The sequence below is a fragment of the Cervus canadensis genome, chromosome 23 (assembly GCF_019320065.1).
Source record: "Cervus canadensis isolate Bull #8, Minnesota chromosome 23, ASM1932006v1, whole genome shotgun sequence".
NCBI lineage: Eukaryota > Metazoa > Chordata > Mammalia > Artiodactyla > Cervidae > Cervus > Cervus canadensis.
Window position 1 is genome coordinate 6,042,523 of NC_057408.1, and position 19,864 is coordinate 6,062,386.

General features: G+C 40.5%; 1 protein-coding gene across 2 annotated transcripts in view; it reads left to right on the top strand.

The window, feature by feature from the left end:
- The first annotated feature begins 9,435 nt into the window (after positions 1–9,435).
- The window catches only part of ME2 (malic enzyme 2), a 49,384-nt gene continuing 38,955 nt past the window's right edge, over positions 9,436–19,864 (top strand). The window contains exons 1-3 of one of the 2 annotated variants that reach the window (XM_043443894.1): positions 9,436–9,572; positions 11,797–11,918; positions 17,620–17,739. In XM_043443894.1, coding sequence (XP_043299829.1) covers positions 11,916–11,918; positions 17,620–17,739 — 123 coding nt within the window. In that variant the 5' untranslated portion in view covers positions 9,436–9,572; positions 11,797–11,915. The remainder of the gene's footprint in view (positions 9,573–11,796; positions 11,919–17,619; positions 17,740–19,864) is intronic. The other variant, XM_043443895.1, reaches the window with a different exon arrangement.

Below are 19,864 nucleotides of genomic sequence, written 5' to 3' on the forward strand. Positions count from 1 at the left end.
GAGTGAATATAAAATTCCTGCAGTAAGGTGTGTAAGTTATGTCATTCAAATCTGACAAATGTTTATACATGTATACACTTGTGTAGCTCCTGTCCAGACTGTGATAAAGAATGTTCCCTTGTGTCTCTTTTCAGCCAATCCCCCTTAAACCTAACTGTTTTACTGACTTCTATCATCAAAAATTTCTCCTTAAGGAATTCCCTGGAAGTCCAGTGGTTAGGACTCCACACTGTCCCTGCCGTAGGCCCGGGTCTGATCCCCAGTTGGGGAACTAATATCCCATAAGCTGCATGGTGTGGCCAAAAATATTTTTTTAAAAATTCTCCTTAAAAGCTAATTTCTTATAACTTATTCAGTCAGTAATTTCTGTGCTCATAGCACCAAGTAAAATGTCATGATTGTCTCTCACTCACACTAAGTCTAGCTTGTTAAGTATTATAATAAGCAGTATTAAAGTAAAAAACTATTTGCTTAATCCCAGCAAAATCAAAATTAAGAACTACACACAGCCTTTCCCTAATTTCTTGTTCCATAAGGATTGCACCTTGGGATGATACAAATGGATGAAGTGCTTGGAGCCAACTGTGTTTCAGAATCTAGAAAGTTTGGGATTTGGGAAAACATTCCAAGGAGCATACACCGTGTGTTTTATAATGTCCTCAGTGGGATCTGAGGTAGTGCCATAAAAATATTCATATTACTGAAGAGAAATATATGAATACTTATATCATGTTGGGGAAACAAAGACTATAGACAGATGTGACAATTTCTTATTTGTCACCAAATAAATTCTGACACCACCAAAGTGACAGAATCCCCCCAGATGGGGAAAAAACATTTTGGGTTCTAGAATTATGGATAAGAGTTAGTGAACTTGTATTTAATATATTAAAAACTTCTCTGCTTAAATCAAGATTCGCTCTCATGTTGCACCCTCCACCAAGCCTTCTAGGTAAGTTGAAGAAATAATTACTTCTGGGAATACCTCTCTGTTTGCCAGATGAGATGCTACCAGATTCATGATTAAAGCCAATTAGATCTTCTAATTTACTCAGTTAAATTTTGTTTTTCTTTTTTAGCAGATTGGAGACAGTGATGGGCTCCAAAGTGAATTTCCAATGGCCTTTGGAGACAAGGGAGGAGAAACATATGAACGGCACCAAAGAGCTCTGAGTTCACTGTCTTTTTCACCGTTTGTGAGAGTTGTTGAATGAAAACGCATTTCCTAGTATAGAGGAAGCCAGTCAGCAGTGGGGGCGAGAGGCTCTGCGCAGGGTGCAATGCTTACCCTCAGAAGCTTCTCACGCTAGCAGCCTCTCTCTCCCATCAAACTAAGTCAGCCCTGCACGCGTGACCTCTGCCTGATCATACGGACACATGCAAGAGATCTCATGCTTGAAGATGCCTGCTCCAGAGCTATATTGGGCTTCCCTAGTAGCTCAGACAGTAAAGCATCTGCCCGCAATGCAGGAGACCCAGGTTCAATCCTTGGTTCGGGAAGATCCCCTGGAGAAGGAAATGGCAACCCACTCCAGTCTTCTTGCCTGGAGAATTCCATGGACAGAGGAGCCTGGCAGGCTACCCGTCCATGGGGTTGCAAAGACTTGGACCCAACTAAGAGACTAACACACATGCATGTGCATGCACGCACACACACACACACACAAAACTATATTATACAATTCCACCTAATCTGATTTAGGTGATATGATGGTAATGTTGATGAAAATAATCAATAAATAATCTATGAGAACAAAAAAGAACTTCATCTCAGCCAAGCTGAAGACTATAGCCCAGAGACAGATTTGAGAGGCCCTTGAGTTGTGTTCTGCCAGACTACAAAATGGGGGAGGCTTATAAAAGGCAAAGCCCACAAAACTGATAAGCTGTTTGTCAATAATTAGGATTGGAGCTGGCAAAAATGTAGTTTGCTTATTCATCGAGGATTGGTTGGGGTTCAAAATGGTGACATAGTTATGGGGGAGGTGTTGAGACCATAAAGTTGCAGCTGCTAGCAGCCATTGTTTTGAGAAAGGCTGGTGGTGTCCTTGAGTCTGATTACAGTTCTGAAAACTCAAGTTCTCAGTAATGCAGGTATGTGTCTGAAACCACATCCACAATGGCCATCAGACTTTGTTTTGAATGCCTGAACCACAGTTATCCCATTTTGATTTTTCAAATACATTGTTTTCTTTCATGGTTAAAGCATATGTGCAATGCATGTTTAATAGACCACAAAATAGGCTGTTCTAGGTAGCATAAGGTTTAAATTAAATCAAGTTTAAGACAAAAGGACTTTCTCATACTTCAGTGTGAACATTTCTTCCACCAGTAACAAAAAGGAAATTTTTTAAAAGCTTTTCATTGTGTTTAGATGGATTTGGAAGTACTTTTGTTTAAATTTATTACAAAAGTCTTCAGAAGGGAAGTCAAATTATAATTGCCATTGCAGAAACAAAGACTGCTGGGATTTTATATTTTGGAAAACCTAGAGAAACAGGAAAAGAATTTTAAAATGTTCATTTTGAGTTAACATCTCAACATTTCAATTTATGAGGTCATAAATGCAATTAATGAAATAAAAGAAGTAATCACTTCTTTTGAACTACTACAACACTTTGAGCCTTGTAGCTCACTTGGTAAAGAATCTGTCTGCAGTGCAGGAGACCCGGGTTCCATCCCTGGGTTGGGAAGATGCCCTAGAGAAGGAAATGGCAACCCACTCCAGTATCCTTGCCTGGAAAATCTCATGGACAGAGGAGCCTGGTGGGCTGCAGTCTATGGGGTCCCAAAGAGTTGGGCATGACTGAGCGACTAACACTTACTTAAATTTTTTTATAAGGAAATGTTCAATTACACACAAAAGTAGAGAATATAGTATAATGCTGCTGCTGCTAAGTCGCTTCAGTCGTGTCCGACTCTCTGCGACCCCATAGATGGTAGCCCACCAGGCTCCCCCATCTGTGGGATTCTCCAGGCAAGAACACTGGAATGGGTTGCCATTTCCTTCTCCAATGCATGAAAGTGAAAAGTGAAAGGGAAGTCGCTCAGTCGTGTCCAACTCTTAGCGACCCCATGGACTGCAGCCTACCAGGCTCCTCCGTCCATGGGATTTTCCAGGCAAAAGCACTGTAGTATAATAAGTCCCCTTAAAGACAGGACTCAGTCTTAACAAATGGTGACATTTTGCTTATCTTGTTTCATCTATTACCATTTTTCTCCCTAGAACAACGTAAAGGAAATTCATGACATTGTGATTATGTCATTTCATCCGTAAATACATACCTAAGAACAAACTTCTCTTTGAATTCACCCATGTGAAAAAATGCTTTATCTCCATATTATAAGGTAGACTCCTTGAGGGCAAGCAGTGTATCTTTTTCATTCCCATTTCCCAATTAGCTCATCTCAGAAGAAACTTTAAATTTAATTAATTACTTAGTTTTATTTTTTGGCTGCACCGGGTCTTCATTGCTGCTCAGGCTTTCTGTAGTTTCGGAGAGCAGGGCCTACTCTCTAGGTACAATGCGCAGGCTACTCATTGCGGAAGCTTCTCTCGTTGCAGAGCACGGGCTCTAGAGCCTGCGGGCTTCAGTAGTTGTGAGGAGCAAGTCTAGTTGCCTTGCGGCATATGGGATCTTCCTGGACCAGGGATTGAACACGTGTCCCCTGAATTGGCAGGCGGATTCCCAACCACTGGACCAACAAGGAAGTCCTCACCAGAAACTTTTATAGACACACAAAATAAACTACATTCTGAGGATTGCTTAATGAACGCATGGCCTCAGACAGTGGTTCTTAAACTTGAGTATGTATCCAAATCAACAGGAGGACCTGGCAAAACAGATGCTGGTCTCCCACCACAGAGTTTCAGATTCAGTGGGTCTAGGGTGGGGCTGTCTGCATGTCTAACAAGGTCCCAGGTGATGATGAGATGATGATCCAGAACCACGCTTTGAGAACTCTTTCATTAGAACAAAGAAGACGTCAGTAGTCTAAACCTGCCCACTAATTATTCAAACATTAATCATATGGGAGGACTTAGGAGGAATACAGGGAGAAATGATTTTTATAAATCCCCACTTTCATGAAGCTTATATTGGATGAAAAGTACTTTAAAAAGAAATGCAGGAGCGAGAACTATTAAGAAACACAGGAGCTGGGACTTCCCTGGTGGCCCAGTGGTTAAGAATCTGCCTTGTAGTGCAGGGGACACAGGTTCAATCCCTGGTCAGGGAACTAAGATCCCACATGCTGCACTGCAACACGGGTGGGTGCTGCAACTACTGAGCCCACACACCACAACTAGAGTGCCAGCACACCACAACAAAAGGTCCTACATGATGCAACAAAGATCCTGCCTGTTGCAACTAAGAGCTGAGGAAGTCAGATAAATAAATAAAAATAAATGTACTTAAAAAAAAAAAAGAAACACAGGAGCTGAAGTCTCACATCAGAAGAGTCTTATGTAATTGGTATAGTGAAGGCAATGCATGGTTTGTTTTCAAGCTCTAAGTTAATCCCAATGTGTATTTACGTACTATTACACCAGGGCTTGGGCTTCCCTGGTGACTCAGTGGTAAAAAAAACCCCACCTGCAATGCAGGAGATGCAGGTTGGATCCTTGGTCGGGAAGATCCCCAGGAAGAGGGCATGGCAACCCAGTATTTTTGCCTGGAGAATCCCATGAACAGAGGAGCCTGGCGAACTATAGTCCATTGGGTCACAAAGAGTCGGACACAACTGAAGAGTCTGAACATGCATGCACGCACACCAGGACTCATTGAAGAGATTAGAGTTTGAGTTATGAAAGAGATTTTAATAGTTTAAGTGGGGAGAGCCTTCCCATTTTCCAGGCTGGGGGTGGGGGTGCCATTAGTTCCAGATGCTCTTTCTGGTCTTTCCAAGACAGTGAACGGCACATAAAAATACTCAAAAGTATTCAGAGTGTACACAGCATAATCTGTTTCTCTCTTCCACTTATTAGTGGTACACTTGGGCAAGTCAACCTGTAACTTCTTTTGTAAAATGGGGAGAATAATTATACCTACATCGTAGTGTTAAAACAATTAAGTCATTTTAATATATACACAAGGAGACTCAGAGCCATGCTTAGCAGATAAAGTGTTCAGTGAATAATTATTTATTGAGCATCATCTATATGACTGGCAGAGAGCCTGAGCGAGAACGCTTCACTTGTATCTGTATCCTTTTAAATTTACAAAGCCCTTGCTTGTTTTTCATCACATTTCCTCCTTTCAAGGGCCTTTGATACAGGAAGGGGGAGTTTAATTTTGCTCACCTGACAGGAGAAAGATGTTGAGTGATTTTTCAAGAGTTTGATAGATAGAATCGTGTATTCAAACCTCCCAAAGAGTACTCTTTCTTTTGCTATAAATAAGCAAACCAAAAACAAAAAAATTGAAGAACTGAGGAATTTGTTCAACTTCTTTGCAGATATACCTTCCTACACACAAATACATGTTCACAGGGATCTCGGCCATCTTCTATCATTCCCAGATGATCCATAAATGGGATGTCTAATCTATCGATAATCTATAGTCTACTTGGAGTTGTATTTCTTTCAGCTGTATTTCCAGTCAAGGACTGTCAGCTCCTAACTCCATTTTCTGAAGAGAATTCTACTTTCACAGAGGTCCTTTCATTCTCTCAAGGAAATTCAGAAAGTGGAAAACGTAAAACAAGTTTGAGTAAGAAAGTCTTCTTTTGCAACACACACATGCATACTTAAAGTTAATACAGCAACTAACATGTTCCTTTCATGTCATAGGAGATAGGTTACATATATTCTGCTTCTAGATAATGGAAGTATAGGAAAAAGACAGATGTAATTGGAAAACATGAGTAATCATTAACAGAAACATAAAATCTAAACTTCCAAATTTTCTCTGATGGTTTCTATTAGCATGGACCACCAAAAGATACAACTCCTGTAATACCATGGTTGTTATTCTGTAACATGTTGTTATTCTGTAGTACACTGTAATACAGTGGTTGTTATTTTGCAACCAGTGGGGAATTTTCTGTATGATTGCAAACAAATATGTGGAAACTCATTCCAACACTTTAAACACAACAATCTTCTTAAGCTTTGAAAAACACTGTGCTCTTTTGAATTTACCTTTTTAGCCTCTATCCAACATTCTTGCTTGAATTGAGCCATTTCATCTGTAAGTGATGCTATTTTGATACAGTGATAGTTAAAGTGAGACACTAAGATGTCTCAGTTCAAATTTAAAAGGCTAAGTGCGATCACATACCACATCCCTCGGTCACCAGAAATAATTTAAGCATACAAACAAATTTCAAGAATAGAATTATTTTTAAATGAATTTAAAGGTCCAGTATCTAATACAGTAGGTTAGTGGCACACAAAATCAAAGCAGTGGTATTATCACTATTAATAGTAATAAAAGTTTAATATTAATACAGTAGTAAATATTAATACAGTAGTAAAATAGCAACTTTAGATCTGGCATCCTCAATTTGACCTAATGGGAATTAAGAGCTATCCTAAAGAAACAAGTATAAATTTAAAATAATATGACAAGCTTTCTGTGTATTTTAACAGTAACTGGCAGATGTTATTGTTAGTCCAAACAACAGAAAACCTTATTTGAGGTTATTTATACAAGCAGAGGTTTATTTCACAGAATAAGGAATATGGAATAACAATCAAGGCGGAACATGGCTCAGTAATACTACTGGGGATCCAGGTGCTTTGATCCTGCCAATACACTTATAGGCCTTCATCTTCTTGCTTTTCATCCTATGGGCTGATAATGGGTGCCAGGACTTCAAACATTTCTGGGAAGAAGTGGGATGTGAAACAAAAGGTACAATTGAGTCTTTCTTAAAAACTCTTTCCTTCTTTAAAAAAAGCCTTTTCCAAAGTTCCATCCAACAGCATCCATGTATGTGACTCCAACAGGGTCCTCTTAGACCAGCACTGTCCAACTGAAATACAATGTAAACCACGAACTGGAGTTGTAAATGTAATTTTAAATTTTATGATAGCCATGTTACAGAAGTGAAAAGAAGGAGATGAAATTAATTTAATATATTTCACTTAACCCAAAATATCCAAGATATTATTTTGACATGTGATCAATATTTTTAAAATTGAGATATTTCACCTTTTTTTGGTACTGTTCTGGAACTCACTGTGTATCTTAACTTAGAGTTGCCATATTTCAAATGCTCAATAGCCATGTATCACTATACTGACAGGAATCCTCAAACCATTCCCCAAAGTGACTAAGGAGAAGAAGTGAATTGGGGTGGACCAGCAAAACAGCACTGTTTGCCTCTTTGACATTAACAGGTATTTCATTTACTAAGGAATGAGTTGATCTCAGTTTAACCAAAAGAAATCCCATCCATGATAAGCTCTCTGCAACCCTTCAATCTGGGATGATTCTACTGTAGGACGGACTACCTTTCAAAGACAAAATAATTTTACCTCTACTAATGAAGCATTTATAATGACACATAATTTTTAAATTTTCTGTATTCAGCTTGAAGCATCTTGACAGTTTCTTGCAAGCAGGGTTATTTGAGGTCATGCTTATTTTAAAAATACTTCTATTTATTTATTTTTGGCTGTGCTGGGTCTTTCTTGCTGTGGGCAGGCTTTCTCTAGTTGCAGAGCGGGAGCTACTCTGTTGCAGTGCACAAGCTTCTCACTGTGGTAGCTCCTCTTGTGGAACACAGGCCCTGAACACGTAGGCTTTAGTAGTTGCAGCAGGCAGGCCCTGTAGTTGCGGTTCGCAGGCTCTAGAGAACCGGCTCAGTAACTGTGGCACACGGGCTTAGTTGCTCTGAGGCATGTGAAATCTTCCCAGAGCGGGGACAGAACTCGTGTCCCCTGCATTGGCAGGTGGGTTCTTACCCACTGCACCACCAGGGAAGTCCCATGTTTATTTCTAGTCTCTCTGTTCCAGCAGGGGTTATTATAGCAGCCATAGTTACCATTTATCCTCTAACTACTAGGAAATGGCAACCCACTCCAATATTCTTGTCTGGAGAACCCCATGATCAGACAAGCCTGGCGGGCTACAGTCCAGGGGGTTGCCAAGAGTCAGACATGACTGACCGCTAAGCACACACATTTTCCCCAACATGCCCCTCCCTTGGGCGCTCAGAGAGGCACCGCTTCTCCAAATTTTACAGAATCTTCAGTTTAGGAGGCAAGAATCCACTTTTCTCTACTTCTGCTCAATCTTCTCTATCCTACATTTCCATCACTTTATGTTCTCATTCCATCTGCCTTGCCTCTTCTTCACTCTTTACATCTTTAAATTTTTTATAACTACACTTTTAAAGCACGCAAACTCGATTACAGTAAAGCATTTTTGGTGACCACATTTTCTGAAGTAAGGATGAAGAACTATCCTCCAGTATCATAACCATGGGTGAATTATACATATATTAAGGTAGGGTCGCGCTGCTTTCACCATAACCATTTACGGTGCCAGTGCTTTTTTCTGAGAGAGAATATTTGAATATCTACTTATGGGACTGTGATGACAGTAAATTCCCTGCGGGTCAAAAGTTGTGTCAGCCCATGGCCGATTCATGTGAATGTATGGCAAAAACAACTACAATATTGTAAAGTAATTAGCCTCCAATTAAAATAAACACATTAATTTACCAAAAAAAAAAAAAAAAAAGTTGTGTCAGTAAACATGGAGAGCAGCAAAGAATTTGGCAGAAGAGCAACTCGAAGGCAGACAAAAATTGCTCAAAAACATAAAGTTGTTCCTCAAGGACAGAGGCTTCACATTTCCCAGGCCCGCTTTCTTCCTCGTCTCCATTCTCCTGGCTGGCATCCTGCTCTTCGAATCTCTGCTGTCCTCTCCCTGCCTCCACAGGCAGTCCAGGAGCGGCCCACACGCCCAGCCTTCGTAGCTTCCCCGGTTCGGGTCCTGGTACCCGCCGACAGCCCATCCCCGGCCTCGCCCGCGCCTGCGTAGAGCCTCTTCTCGCGCGAACGCGCGGCCATCTCCCCGACCGACCCCAGCGCCCGCCGCCGAGATGGGAAGCCTGCAGTTAGCCAGCCCCAGCTCTTTCCGTGGGGCAGCAGCTGTCCTCTGCGTGTCCGGACTCCTCCCACCCTACACGCCTGCGGGCTCACTCCTGGGGATCGGGCCCATAAAGGCACCGGCCAGGCCCCCAAACAGTTACCTCAGGCTACGGGGCAGAGGAAGGTCCTTGGAGGCTGGGACGCGGGCGCGCCGGCGGCGAAGCCCCGCCCCTTAAGGCTGGCTTACTGCCTCCGCATTGGCCCGGGCGCCCGTCAGTCTCACCCCCTTCATGGGGCCGCGGCGGCGGTCCTCCCAGGTCCGTCTCCTCACTGCGCGGGTGTACGGGCTGCCTCGGCTCGAGTCCAGCAGAGCCGGCCGGTCGGAGCCTGAGCTGGCGCCGGCTCCCTCCGGGAAGCCTCGGGAAGGGGAGGGCCGTCCTCGGCCGGAGCTGAGCATCGTCCGGGTGGCCTGCGGGGCCGCGGCCTCTCCGCCGGCAGCACCACCTGTCGCGGGGCCAGAAGCGGGGTAAGGGCGGCGCGCTGCTGGGGCCCCCGGGGCCGGGAGTTCCGGGATGCGAGCGGGCGCCGGCCTCCTCACCCCGGCGGGCGGAGCCGCGCGTTCGGCCCGCGAGGACCCGCTGGGCGGATGGGAGGGCGGGGTGGAGGGAAAGGAGCTCGTCGAGCCCGGGCTGAGAGCTCGGGGAGCGGTCGGGGAGCGGCGACACCCTCTCTGACCGTGGACACCTCTTCCCTTGCGCACGGTTTAGGAACGCGACTTAACCGAGCGAGATTCGCTGGTCCCAGGGCGCCCCCCTTCCCGACCCGGAGAAAGGCCCGGTGGCCTCCGTAGCGAGAGCATCTCTTCTACCCTTTATTCCCGCTCCCTTTAAAGACCGATTTTGTGGCTGTGTATCCCTTTGTCAAATAGTTCTCATTTTCTGCAGGGATGGATTAATGGCAGGAGTTAGACACTGTGTGTGTGTGTGTGTTTGGATCGTTTCCTCGCTTTAAAGGAAGTTTGTCGCAGGCTAGAAAGTTCTAAGATCGGAACGGTTCTGACCATGTGAAATGACATCTGTGGACTAGGACTGGCAGGTGTCTCTTTGACGCAGGTGATAGCCATTTCTGCTTGTGTGATTTTACACAGTGAGGTCCTGGATTTGACTTTCTTGGTTCCGAAGATAATTCTAGAAAATTTCTTTTGCCATTTGGTGAGAAGAAACTTAATCCAAATAACGAATCTCAACAGAAGTGCTTCCTTACAGAGCACGTTCTCTCATATGTGTATCTTCTTAATGTTTATGGCAATCACTTCAAAACAAAACAGTTGATAGCACTGTAATTTGTTTCAGTGTTGCAATCGATAACAATGGAAGCAAGTATTAATTGTTACTTAGAGGCCGGAGCGCTGTTTCCTGCAAGAGTTATCTCAAAATAATGCCCTGAGGTCGTTATTCTTTATCATCTCCGGTTTAGAAAGGAAGGGAAGCTGGTGGCTCAGTGGTAAAGAAGCTACCTGCCGATGCACGACCGCAGGAGACACAGGTGCCATCTCTGGCTCCAGAAGATTCCCTGGAGGAGGAAATGGCAACCCACTCCAGTATTCCTTCTTGGAGAATCCCATGGACAGAGGACCCTGGTGGACTCCTATCTGTGGGGTCACAAAGAGTCCGATGCGACTGAGCATGCATGCTTTACAAAGGAAGATTAGGAAGATTAAGTAACTTGCCCAAGATCTCAGGTTTTAAGTGGCAAAGCCTGGATTCAAACTCAGGCAGTCTAACTTAATAGCTTCAGCCTCCTCTTCACCTTGTATGCTCCTTAAACATTGTTCATGTTGTGAAGCTAATTGCAGTGTTGTGCTCCTAAGTTTTGATCTTTGGTTCCAAGCTTTCTGTATATTAAAGAAGAAACAGTCGTTTCTTTACCCCTCCCCATATATACACACACAAATGCTAGGTAAATATATATTGTGTAACTACTATAACTAGTTAAGTTACATGTTTTATTACATGGTTGCAGAAATAAAGGAAAAAAAGTTTAGCAATTTTCTTCTAGTAGTGGACCTTTAAATAGTCAACTTTGAGCACTGCTTTGTAACCTGTATCTGATTCTTTTATGGTAGCAATAAAGACTTGAAAGTTAAGCATAGAGGGAAGAAATGCTGATACATCTTTACCATATGTTGGAGAAAATGCTGGGCTATGCTTTTGTAGAAGTTTTACATTCTCTTGAGAATTAAAACTTCTTCCTCAATGGTAGTGGTTTAGTTGATAAGTCGTGTCTGACTCTTGCGACCCTATGGACTGTAGCCTGCCAGGCTCCTTGGTCCTTGGGATTTCCCAAGCAAGAATACTGGAGTGGGTTGCCATTTCCCTCTCCAGGGGATCTTCCCAACCCAGGGATTGAACACAGGTCTCCTACATTGCCAGTGTATTCTCTACCACCTGAGCCACCCGATAGTTATTCTTGCTCAATAGTTGCTCCTAAAAAAGAACTGCTTATAGGTTTCACTCTTACAAGGTGTTTATATATAATGCTTATCTTTCAATATATTTGTTATGAAAACACTTTAAAATTCATAAAGGAAATACCCGTTTACCACTTGAGAATATCTTTTGTAAATTAACTCTTACTGTGAAGCTGTTTGTGCATAAATTGTATTTAATTTCATATAAAAAATAAGCTATTTTAAACTGCATTACGTTTTATATCAAACTAAAACTATAATCTGTTTTGATGAATTTCAGGCCACCTCAACAACCATATTTTAAAAAATAACACTAAAATGTGTAGGCGTTTACTAAGGATCAATACTGGAGAAAATTTATACTAAATATCAAAGTTACTCCACATTTGATTTAATGAAATGGTAAGCATTTTATTAAAAGCTAACTATTCAAAAGTAACCATTTTGATTATTATACCTGCCTATTACACCTGTTCTGATCAATATATACAAATTTTTAAAGTTATGAAAAATATATTGATTATGTAGATATTGTTTAGGATAACATTTGATATTTGCCTGGATCTGTATGCTATCCAAATTCTCATTCTTGACCTAATGATTTCATTTGAAATTGTTTAAATAAATGTTAGCCATGATTATCCTCATAGCCTCATGTTTTTAAAGTTATATAGGGTTCTTTTTTTAGACAAATTTTTATTGAACTATCGTTAATATACAAACTCTGTAGCCTCTTAAAATGCATTTCACTTTGGAAGATGATTCAGAAACAGCCTTTTAGAAGGCACCTTTTGACCTCCTTAGTTTATTACTACTAGTAACAATAACATGTAAATAAATAACATAGAATACTTAGAGGGCACTGTGATAAGCATCTTACATGGATTATATAATTTTAATCTTAAAATGGCTCTATTTAGTAGGTCCTGTTGTTTATCATCCCTGTTTGACTGATGAGATAACTGCAGCTCGAGGAGACTGAGACTTAACTGTGACCTAGTCAGGATCCTGGAGCTAGTAGTGTCTCAGGGGCAAAGCTAGAATTTCAGTCCTGTGGTTTGATTGTAGAGCTTACTTTCGACCACTCTGCCAGATTGCCTGGATGTGGATCTTATTGAATGAACCAAGTGAAGTGGTCAAGCTCTTTATGATGATGATAAAGCTCTAAGGTGTTGATACTACTGCCGCTGTTTAGTCACTCAGTCGTGGCTGACTCTTTGTAACCCCACGGACTGTAGCCTGCTAGGCTCCTCTGTCCATGGAATTCTCCAGGCAAGAATACTGGAGTGGGTTGCCATTCCCTTCTCCAGGGGATCTTCCTGACCCAGGGATCGAACTTGGGTCTCCTGTACTGCAGTCAGATTCTTTACAGTCTGAGCCACCTGGGAAGCCTTGAGGACTTGATACTGTATTTAAATATCATCATAACTGCACGCAGCTGTTTAATAGGTTCCCTTCCCTTCCCTATTTTGTTAATGAGAAAAGTGAGACCTTCAAGTTAGGGGTTCCCAGACTTTTGGACTTCATCAGCAAGTTTAAAAAAAAAAAAAAGAAGTGTGTGTGTAGGTGGGCAATTCAGATCAGATGTAAGATCCCCAACTTTTAATTCTGTCGACGTTATGGACCTTTTTTGAACTACTGTAATCTACCATCCCCATCCTTTAAAAAGAAATTTTTTTTTTTAAACCACCAAAAAAGGAGGAAGATGATAATTACAACATGAAAACAGACAATAAATTTAGTGTTGTGAAAAACTATATCGTCCCAGTTTTTCTCATCTGGTTATAGGTCAGTGAAAATGTGTTCCAGACTGACACGAATTCAGAGACCATTTGGGAATGCTTGGGTGACACAATGATTCCAGACTGGTAATTAGCTGAGTCCAGATTCTGACTGACTGCAGAGCTTATGCTCACTGCACCTGGTCACCAGGAGGAGAGAGAGTATGCTCAGTTGTGTCCGCCTCTTTGCGACCGCCTGGGCTATACCCGCCCAAGCTTCTCTGTCCATGAAATTTTCCCGGCAAGAATACTGGAGCAGGTTGCCAATTCCTACTTAAGGGGATCTTCCTGACCCGGAGTCTCCAGCCTTGTCAAGCAAATTCTTGACCACTGCACCATGACTTCACTCAAATTGAGGTCTCCATTTCATTGAACTTCTGCTTTCTACCCCTAGCTAGGGAGCTGGGGAGAGGAATCTTCAGCAGTCAGTGACCTAGCAGTTTCAGTCCCAGTCAGGTTTAGAAACACCACCCAGAGTGTGGACTCCTGCCCCCCTCCCCCGCCCCCCCGCAAGGCAAGGTGAATGACACACCAGAGGAAGAAACCACAGGCATACCTCAACATCCAGGAAACTCTCGTAGAGTAGTAAGCAGCTTGATTTTTCATATTTATTCAAAATGGGAAGCCCCACCTTCTTTTGTTTCCTGTTTTTACTTCACTCATTTCTACAGTTCTTTCATCCTATCTTATAATATGAGGAGTTCGGGTGTGCGTTTTCCCCCTTTTATCTTGTTGCCTCCAGCTGGTATTAAGCCTACTGTCTGTCTGTCTCTCTCTCCTTAGTCCTTGGTTCTATTTTTGGCAGAAATGGGATTTTCTCCTTAAATTGCTTTTTGACTGATGCCTACTTGTTTTAAAGACATTATTAAAGTTACTTTTATTTTTTATTTTACTCTCTGTCACTTAGTAATAAAGTAATAATTTGAGTGTTATGACACCACTCTACAAGTCTTATACTTCGCTGCATCTGTTCTCTCATTTGATCATTACAGTTATCTATGGAGTAGATTTGACAGGTTAGTCTTTATTTTACAGAATAAATTCAGTATTTGATGTAAGCAAATTTTTAGCCAGGAACTGAAGATAGAAGATTTTATGTCAGAATGTTGATCTTAAGTACTGAAAGGAAAAACTCTTGTTTCTTCCTACTCGCAGGCTCAGTTCTTGTGGCCACCAAGTGTGTTTTTTCCCCACACCCGGAAGTTCTCACCTTCTAGGCAGAAGGTGTGCTTCAGCTGAATTCTAACACTCTCTACCTGGAGATAGCTTCCAAGACAACGAGTTAAGGACTCACTTCAGAAAGACTGCCCTCACTTCAGATGCCAATCAAAAGTCCCAGGTTTTGACTCATACTTCTGACCAACTGGCTGTAGATCAGGGCTTCCCACACCCCCCTCCTCAGGTTAGATAGTTTGCTCTCCTGGCTCACAGAACTCAGAGAGACTATTTTCAATTACTGGTGTATTATAAAGGGATACATTACAGGAACAGATGGATGGAAAAGATACATAGGTCTGGGTATTGGGGCTGGATTCAGGAGGGCATGGCCCTTCTTTGTCCTCTGGGCTTGTCAACCCCGAACACCTAGATGTGTTCACCAACCTGAAAGCTCAGCACCTCTCCTTGTTCAGAAGTCTTTATGTATCTTCATCTCTATTGGTCCCACTCCTTTTCCCTAGGGACCTGGAGTAGTACTGCAAAGTTTCTGCTCTAATAATTACTTGATCTTTCTGGTGATCAGCTCTGTTCTGAGGTTATCTAGTGGGCTCATCCTAAGTGAGTTCAGTAGCATAAACTCAGGTACAGTCAAAAGGGTCTCCCTATGAATAGCAAAAGATACTCCTGTCACTCAAAATTCCGGTGGCTTTTAGGAGCTCTGTGCCAAGAACTGGGGACCAAGACCAAATATATTTTATTATACTTGTGGTATGGCAAAATGTTTCTTTTTTTTTTTTCAGATAGTCTTTGATTTTAAATTAGAAAGTTTTTCAAACTCTATTTTAGATTTGCCTATGTCACCACTAGACTACAATACTAATCCAGTCTTTTGGTACCAAAGTTTTAATTGTGAAAGATAATGCTTTCTCTCCTGGAAGACCCACTGAAACATGATCAGCGCTACAGTTTCAATTTCTGTCTTTTCAAAATTTACTTTGAAATAATTTGAAAGACTTGGTTGTAAACATTATATTTCATTATACTTCATTAATTCTTCACTGTGTATTTTTAGAACAGGGATACCTCTAAATATGGTTATCGAACTTGGAAAGTTTTAAATTATACAATACTTATAAAATTATAGTATATTTTCCAATTATGCCAGTTATCCCCAATCATGTCTTTGATAGCATTTTTTGGGATCAGATTTTGCATTTAGGTGTCTTGTCTTTTTAGTCTTCTTTGAATTGTAGTTGTTACTTAGTGTTTTTCATGACATGAACATTTTTGAAGAAAACTTGTCAGTTATTTTATGGTATATCTCTCATGATTTTTAAAATTACTGTTATTGAAATATATTTGACATAAAACACTGTGAAAGTTTAAGAGGTACAACATATTAATCTGATACATTTATATATTGTAATATTGCCATTGTGCTGATAATTAGCCACTCTGCATGTTACATAATTATAACTTATTTTCAATGATTGGAATAATTAAGCTCTAGTCTCCTTGCAGGTTTGATTGTAATACAGTATTGTTGCCTGTGTTCACCAGGCATTAGATCTCTAGGACTTCTCTCTTACAACTCTTGTTGGAAGAGTCCGACGTTTGTGCCTTTAAACAACGTCTGTCCTGTCCCTTAACCTCATTCCCATCTCTCATGATTCTTGATCATTTAGATTGCTTGTTTCTGCAGCCATATTTAGATACCACATTTATATAAAATATCCAGAATAGGTGAACTCAATACAGAAGGCAGATTGGTGGTTGCAGGCACTGGGATAGTGGGGAACACACCCACTTAATGGGTGTGGTATTTCCTTCTGGGGTGATAAAAATGTTTAGGAACTAGATAGAGGTGGTTGTGCAATATTATGGATTTTCTAAATCCCTCTGAATTGTACATTGTATGTGATGTGAATTTCTGCTCCCTAAAAATTAACTTAAAGTCCTAATGTAGATGATTTTGCTGCACCCCCATATATAGCCTGGATTTCTTCACAAATAGAAATTCCATTAAAAGCTGTTGCATAGAGGTTTCCCTGGTGGCTCAGTGATAAAGAATCTGCCTGCCAATGCAAGAGACACAGGTTTGATCCCTGGTCCGGGAAGATCCCACATGGCGCAAGGCAGCTCAGCCTGTGCACCACGACTATTGAGCCCGTGCTGTAGAGCCCCGGAGCCGAAAGTGCTGAAGCCCGAACCCGCTAGAGGCTGTGCTTCACAACAGGAGAAGCGCCGCAGAGAGAAAGCAGCTCGTGCACTGCGACTGGGGGGTAGCCCCTGCCCACCGTAACCAGAGAAAAGCCTGGGCAGCAGCGAAGATCCAGCACAGCCAAATAAAACCATGTTAAAAAGCTGTTGTGTGATAATTACGATGGTTTGTGATGATGAAAGAAATGAGCATTGTAAATTGATTTTTAGTGGAAGAATTGACACACAGAAGAATCTTTTATATATTCTCATCAGTAAATACTTAACATTTAATGTATTATCTAGTTTTCTATTTTGAAAAATTCCCATAATGTTTGTGATGAATGTGAAAGGACAAAAACATGTTCTCTAGCCAATTTGCATGATTTTAAAATAGTCAGTGATAGGTTTTCTAGAAACAAAAATCACTTTAGTACATTGAATTTAAATATTGACTATATTAGTACCTTAAAATTTGAAGTCTAGATTAAGAATCAGTTTCTCTTCCTCTGAATGTATATATACCAGGCTTTTTTCTGTTATTTACTTTTCTACCTTCAACCTAAACTCTCCCACACCTGTTTACATTGAACTTACTTCCATGTAAACACTCACTGTTTAGATGTTTCATACCCTGCCACCCTTGTGTGAATTAGAGAAAGGGTAAATATTTGGCTCACTGTAGTAGGTAAGATGTAAAGAGTAGCAATGATTATTGTCATTGAAGGACTTCAGCTGTTGTCAGAAGAAATAAATCTTTGCCTTCGCCCTGTTGCTTACTCTTTTATAATCCCTTCTATCTATAGAAACATAAATGTATTTTGAAAAACATTTTCATTTGTGGAAAGTGAAGCTTTCTAAATCTGCTTTTGAAAACTCATCCCTGATATACCTACAGTTCTATAATAGGTTTCTCATTATCTTTTTTTTTTCCTCATTATCTTTATTTGCTTTGTTTTTCCCAGGTGAGAAAAAAGATGTTGTCCAGGTTTAAAATAGTTGCCACTCCTTGTGCTCTGGCATGCCGCCATTTGCACACAAAAGAGAAAGGCAAGCCGCTCATGCTGAACCCGAGAACAAACAAGGTTAGTAACATTAACACTATCATGCGTTTTCTCTCTTCCTGGTAAAGGTTTGATATATTTTAGACAGATATAGTACGAAAGATTTGTATTGTGTGGCTTTATACTAAAACTATTCGGAAGTGGGTTTTTTTTTCCCCCTACATGAACTTTTCTCTTTTCAGGGTTGCTTTATACCTTCCAAATTTCACCCTTTCAATTTTACCACCTAGAAAGAGTTGACTTTATTTCCTAGTTATAGCTTAAAAAAAACACCAAGAATAGCAGGTTGGTCAAGACTTTTGGCCAGCTGCAGTATATTTAGATTGACTTCATTTAGTCATTTTATTGCTTTTATAAATAAATGAATAAATGTTCTATAACTTCCTAATCCCTGATGGATCATTCATTCTCACTGTACTTGGAGGGAAAGAAATAGAAGAGGCCTTTTCTTTTCTTCCTACTATGCTTACCTGCACAATGAAGAGTCTAGTTAAGGGATTTTTATCAATATTGTGTTTGAAGGAAGATAACTCAGGATCAGCTGAAGGGGGTACACTTCTACTATGTAAATCAGAAGGGCATTGTCGTTGTGTCGATGAGCAGAAGACAGGATTGGTGAAACAAGTGGCGATGGAAGACAGAAAAGAGTAGAAGGGCAGGTGAGAGGAAAGTTGTTTCTGCTTTCAGGGCAAACGTTTTAGACTATGTCACATTCACGTACTAACACCAGGCAAGCAAATTTAAGAATTTTATCAACTTTTAACATAAATGCTCAATACATAAAATTATTTATTTAATAATCATTTTGATTTCTCCTGCGCATTATAAATAAAATGGTTTTGAGTGTCCCTTAAATCTAGGGACAGAGATAGGCAGTAAAACCTTGTGTGGCCAGCTCATTTATCTTTAGCAATAGGATAAGCATTTTTAAATGAACTACATAGTTCATTTAAAACTACATAAAAACTCAGGGGTTTTAACCCTTTTACATTTCCCAGTCTTAGATAAAATCTTACAAGGAGGAACATGACACACAAAGAATTTAGTGATTTGACTTTTTTTTTCTCATTCTAAAGGTTCAACAATTTTATAGGTCTTTTTCAAAGAACCAACTTTTGGTTTAATTTTGAATTTTTCAATTATTTTTTCCATTTTCTATTTATTTTCATTCTAATCTTTATTATTTCCTTCCTTTTTGCTTCAGGTTTAGTTTGTTCTCCTCCCCCGCCACCCAGTTTCTTAAAGTGAAAGATTAAATAATTGATTTGAGATCATTCTACTTCTTTCAGCTACATCTACAGCTACAAATTTCCATCTTAACATTATTTTCACTGTATTCTATAAGCTTTGGTGTGTGTGTTTTAATTCATCTTAAGGTATATTCTAATTTGCCTGTGCTTTCTTCTCTGCCTAGTTGGTTTTTTTAGGAGTGTGTTAAGATTCTCCAAATATCCGTTTATTTTTAATTTCTAATCTTGTTACATTGTGGTTGGAGATCATACTTCGGAAGACTTAAAACCTTTTAAATTTATTGAGACTTGTTATATGGCCTGACAAAGGGTCTGTCCTGGAGAACATTCCTTGTACAGATGAAAAGAATGTGTATCCTTCTGACGATGGAGCATCTGCTGGGTCTAGTTGCTTTATGATGCTCTTCAAGTCTTCTTTTCCTTGTTGATTTTCTGTCTAGTTGTCTTCTCTGTTATTTAAACTGAGATATTGACATTTTCAGCTTGTTGAATTATCTTTCTCCCTAATTCTGTCAGTTTTTGCTTCACGTATTTTGGCCCTCTTTTGTTATCTAACAAAGTATGTTTATATACTTAATGGAGTGTATCTTCTTAACTGGAGCGACCCTTTCAGCAAAAGGCCCTCCTCTAGTAATGTTTGTTTCAAAGTCTATCTTCTCTGTTACTAAGGTACCTCTTCCAGCTCTGTTTTGGTTACTGTTGGCATCCTGAATCTTTTTCCATTCTTTTACTTTACACCTATTTGTATCTTTGAATCAACATGTGTCTCTTGCAGTCAGCATGTAATTGGATCATGTTACTTTATCAGTTCTGCCAGTCCTTTTAATTTTAGAATTTCATCCTTCTACATTAATATAATGTCTAGTAGGGTATGATTTATGTCTGCTATTTTGCTG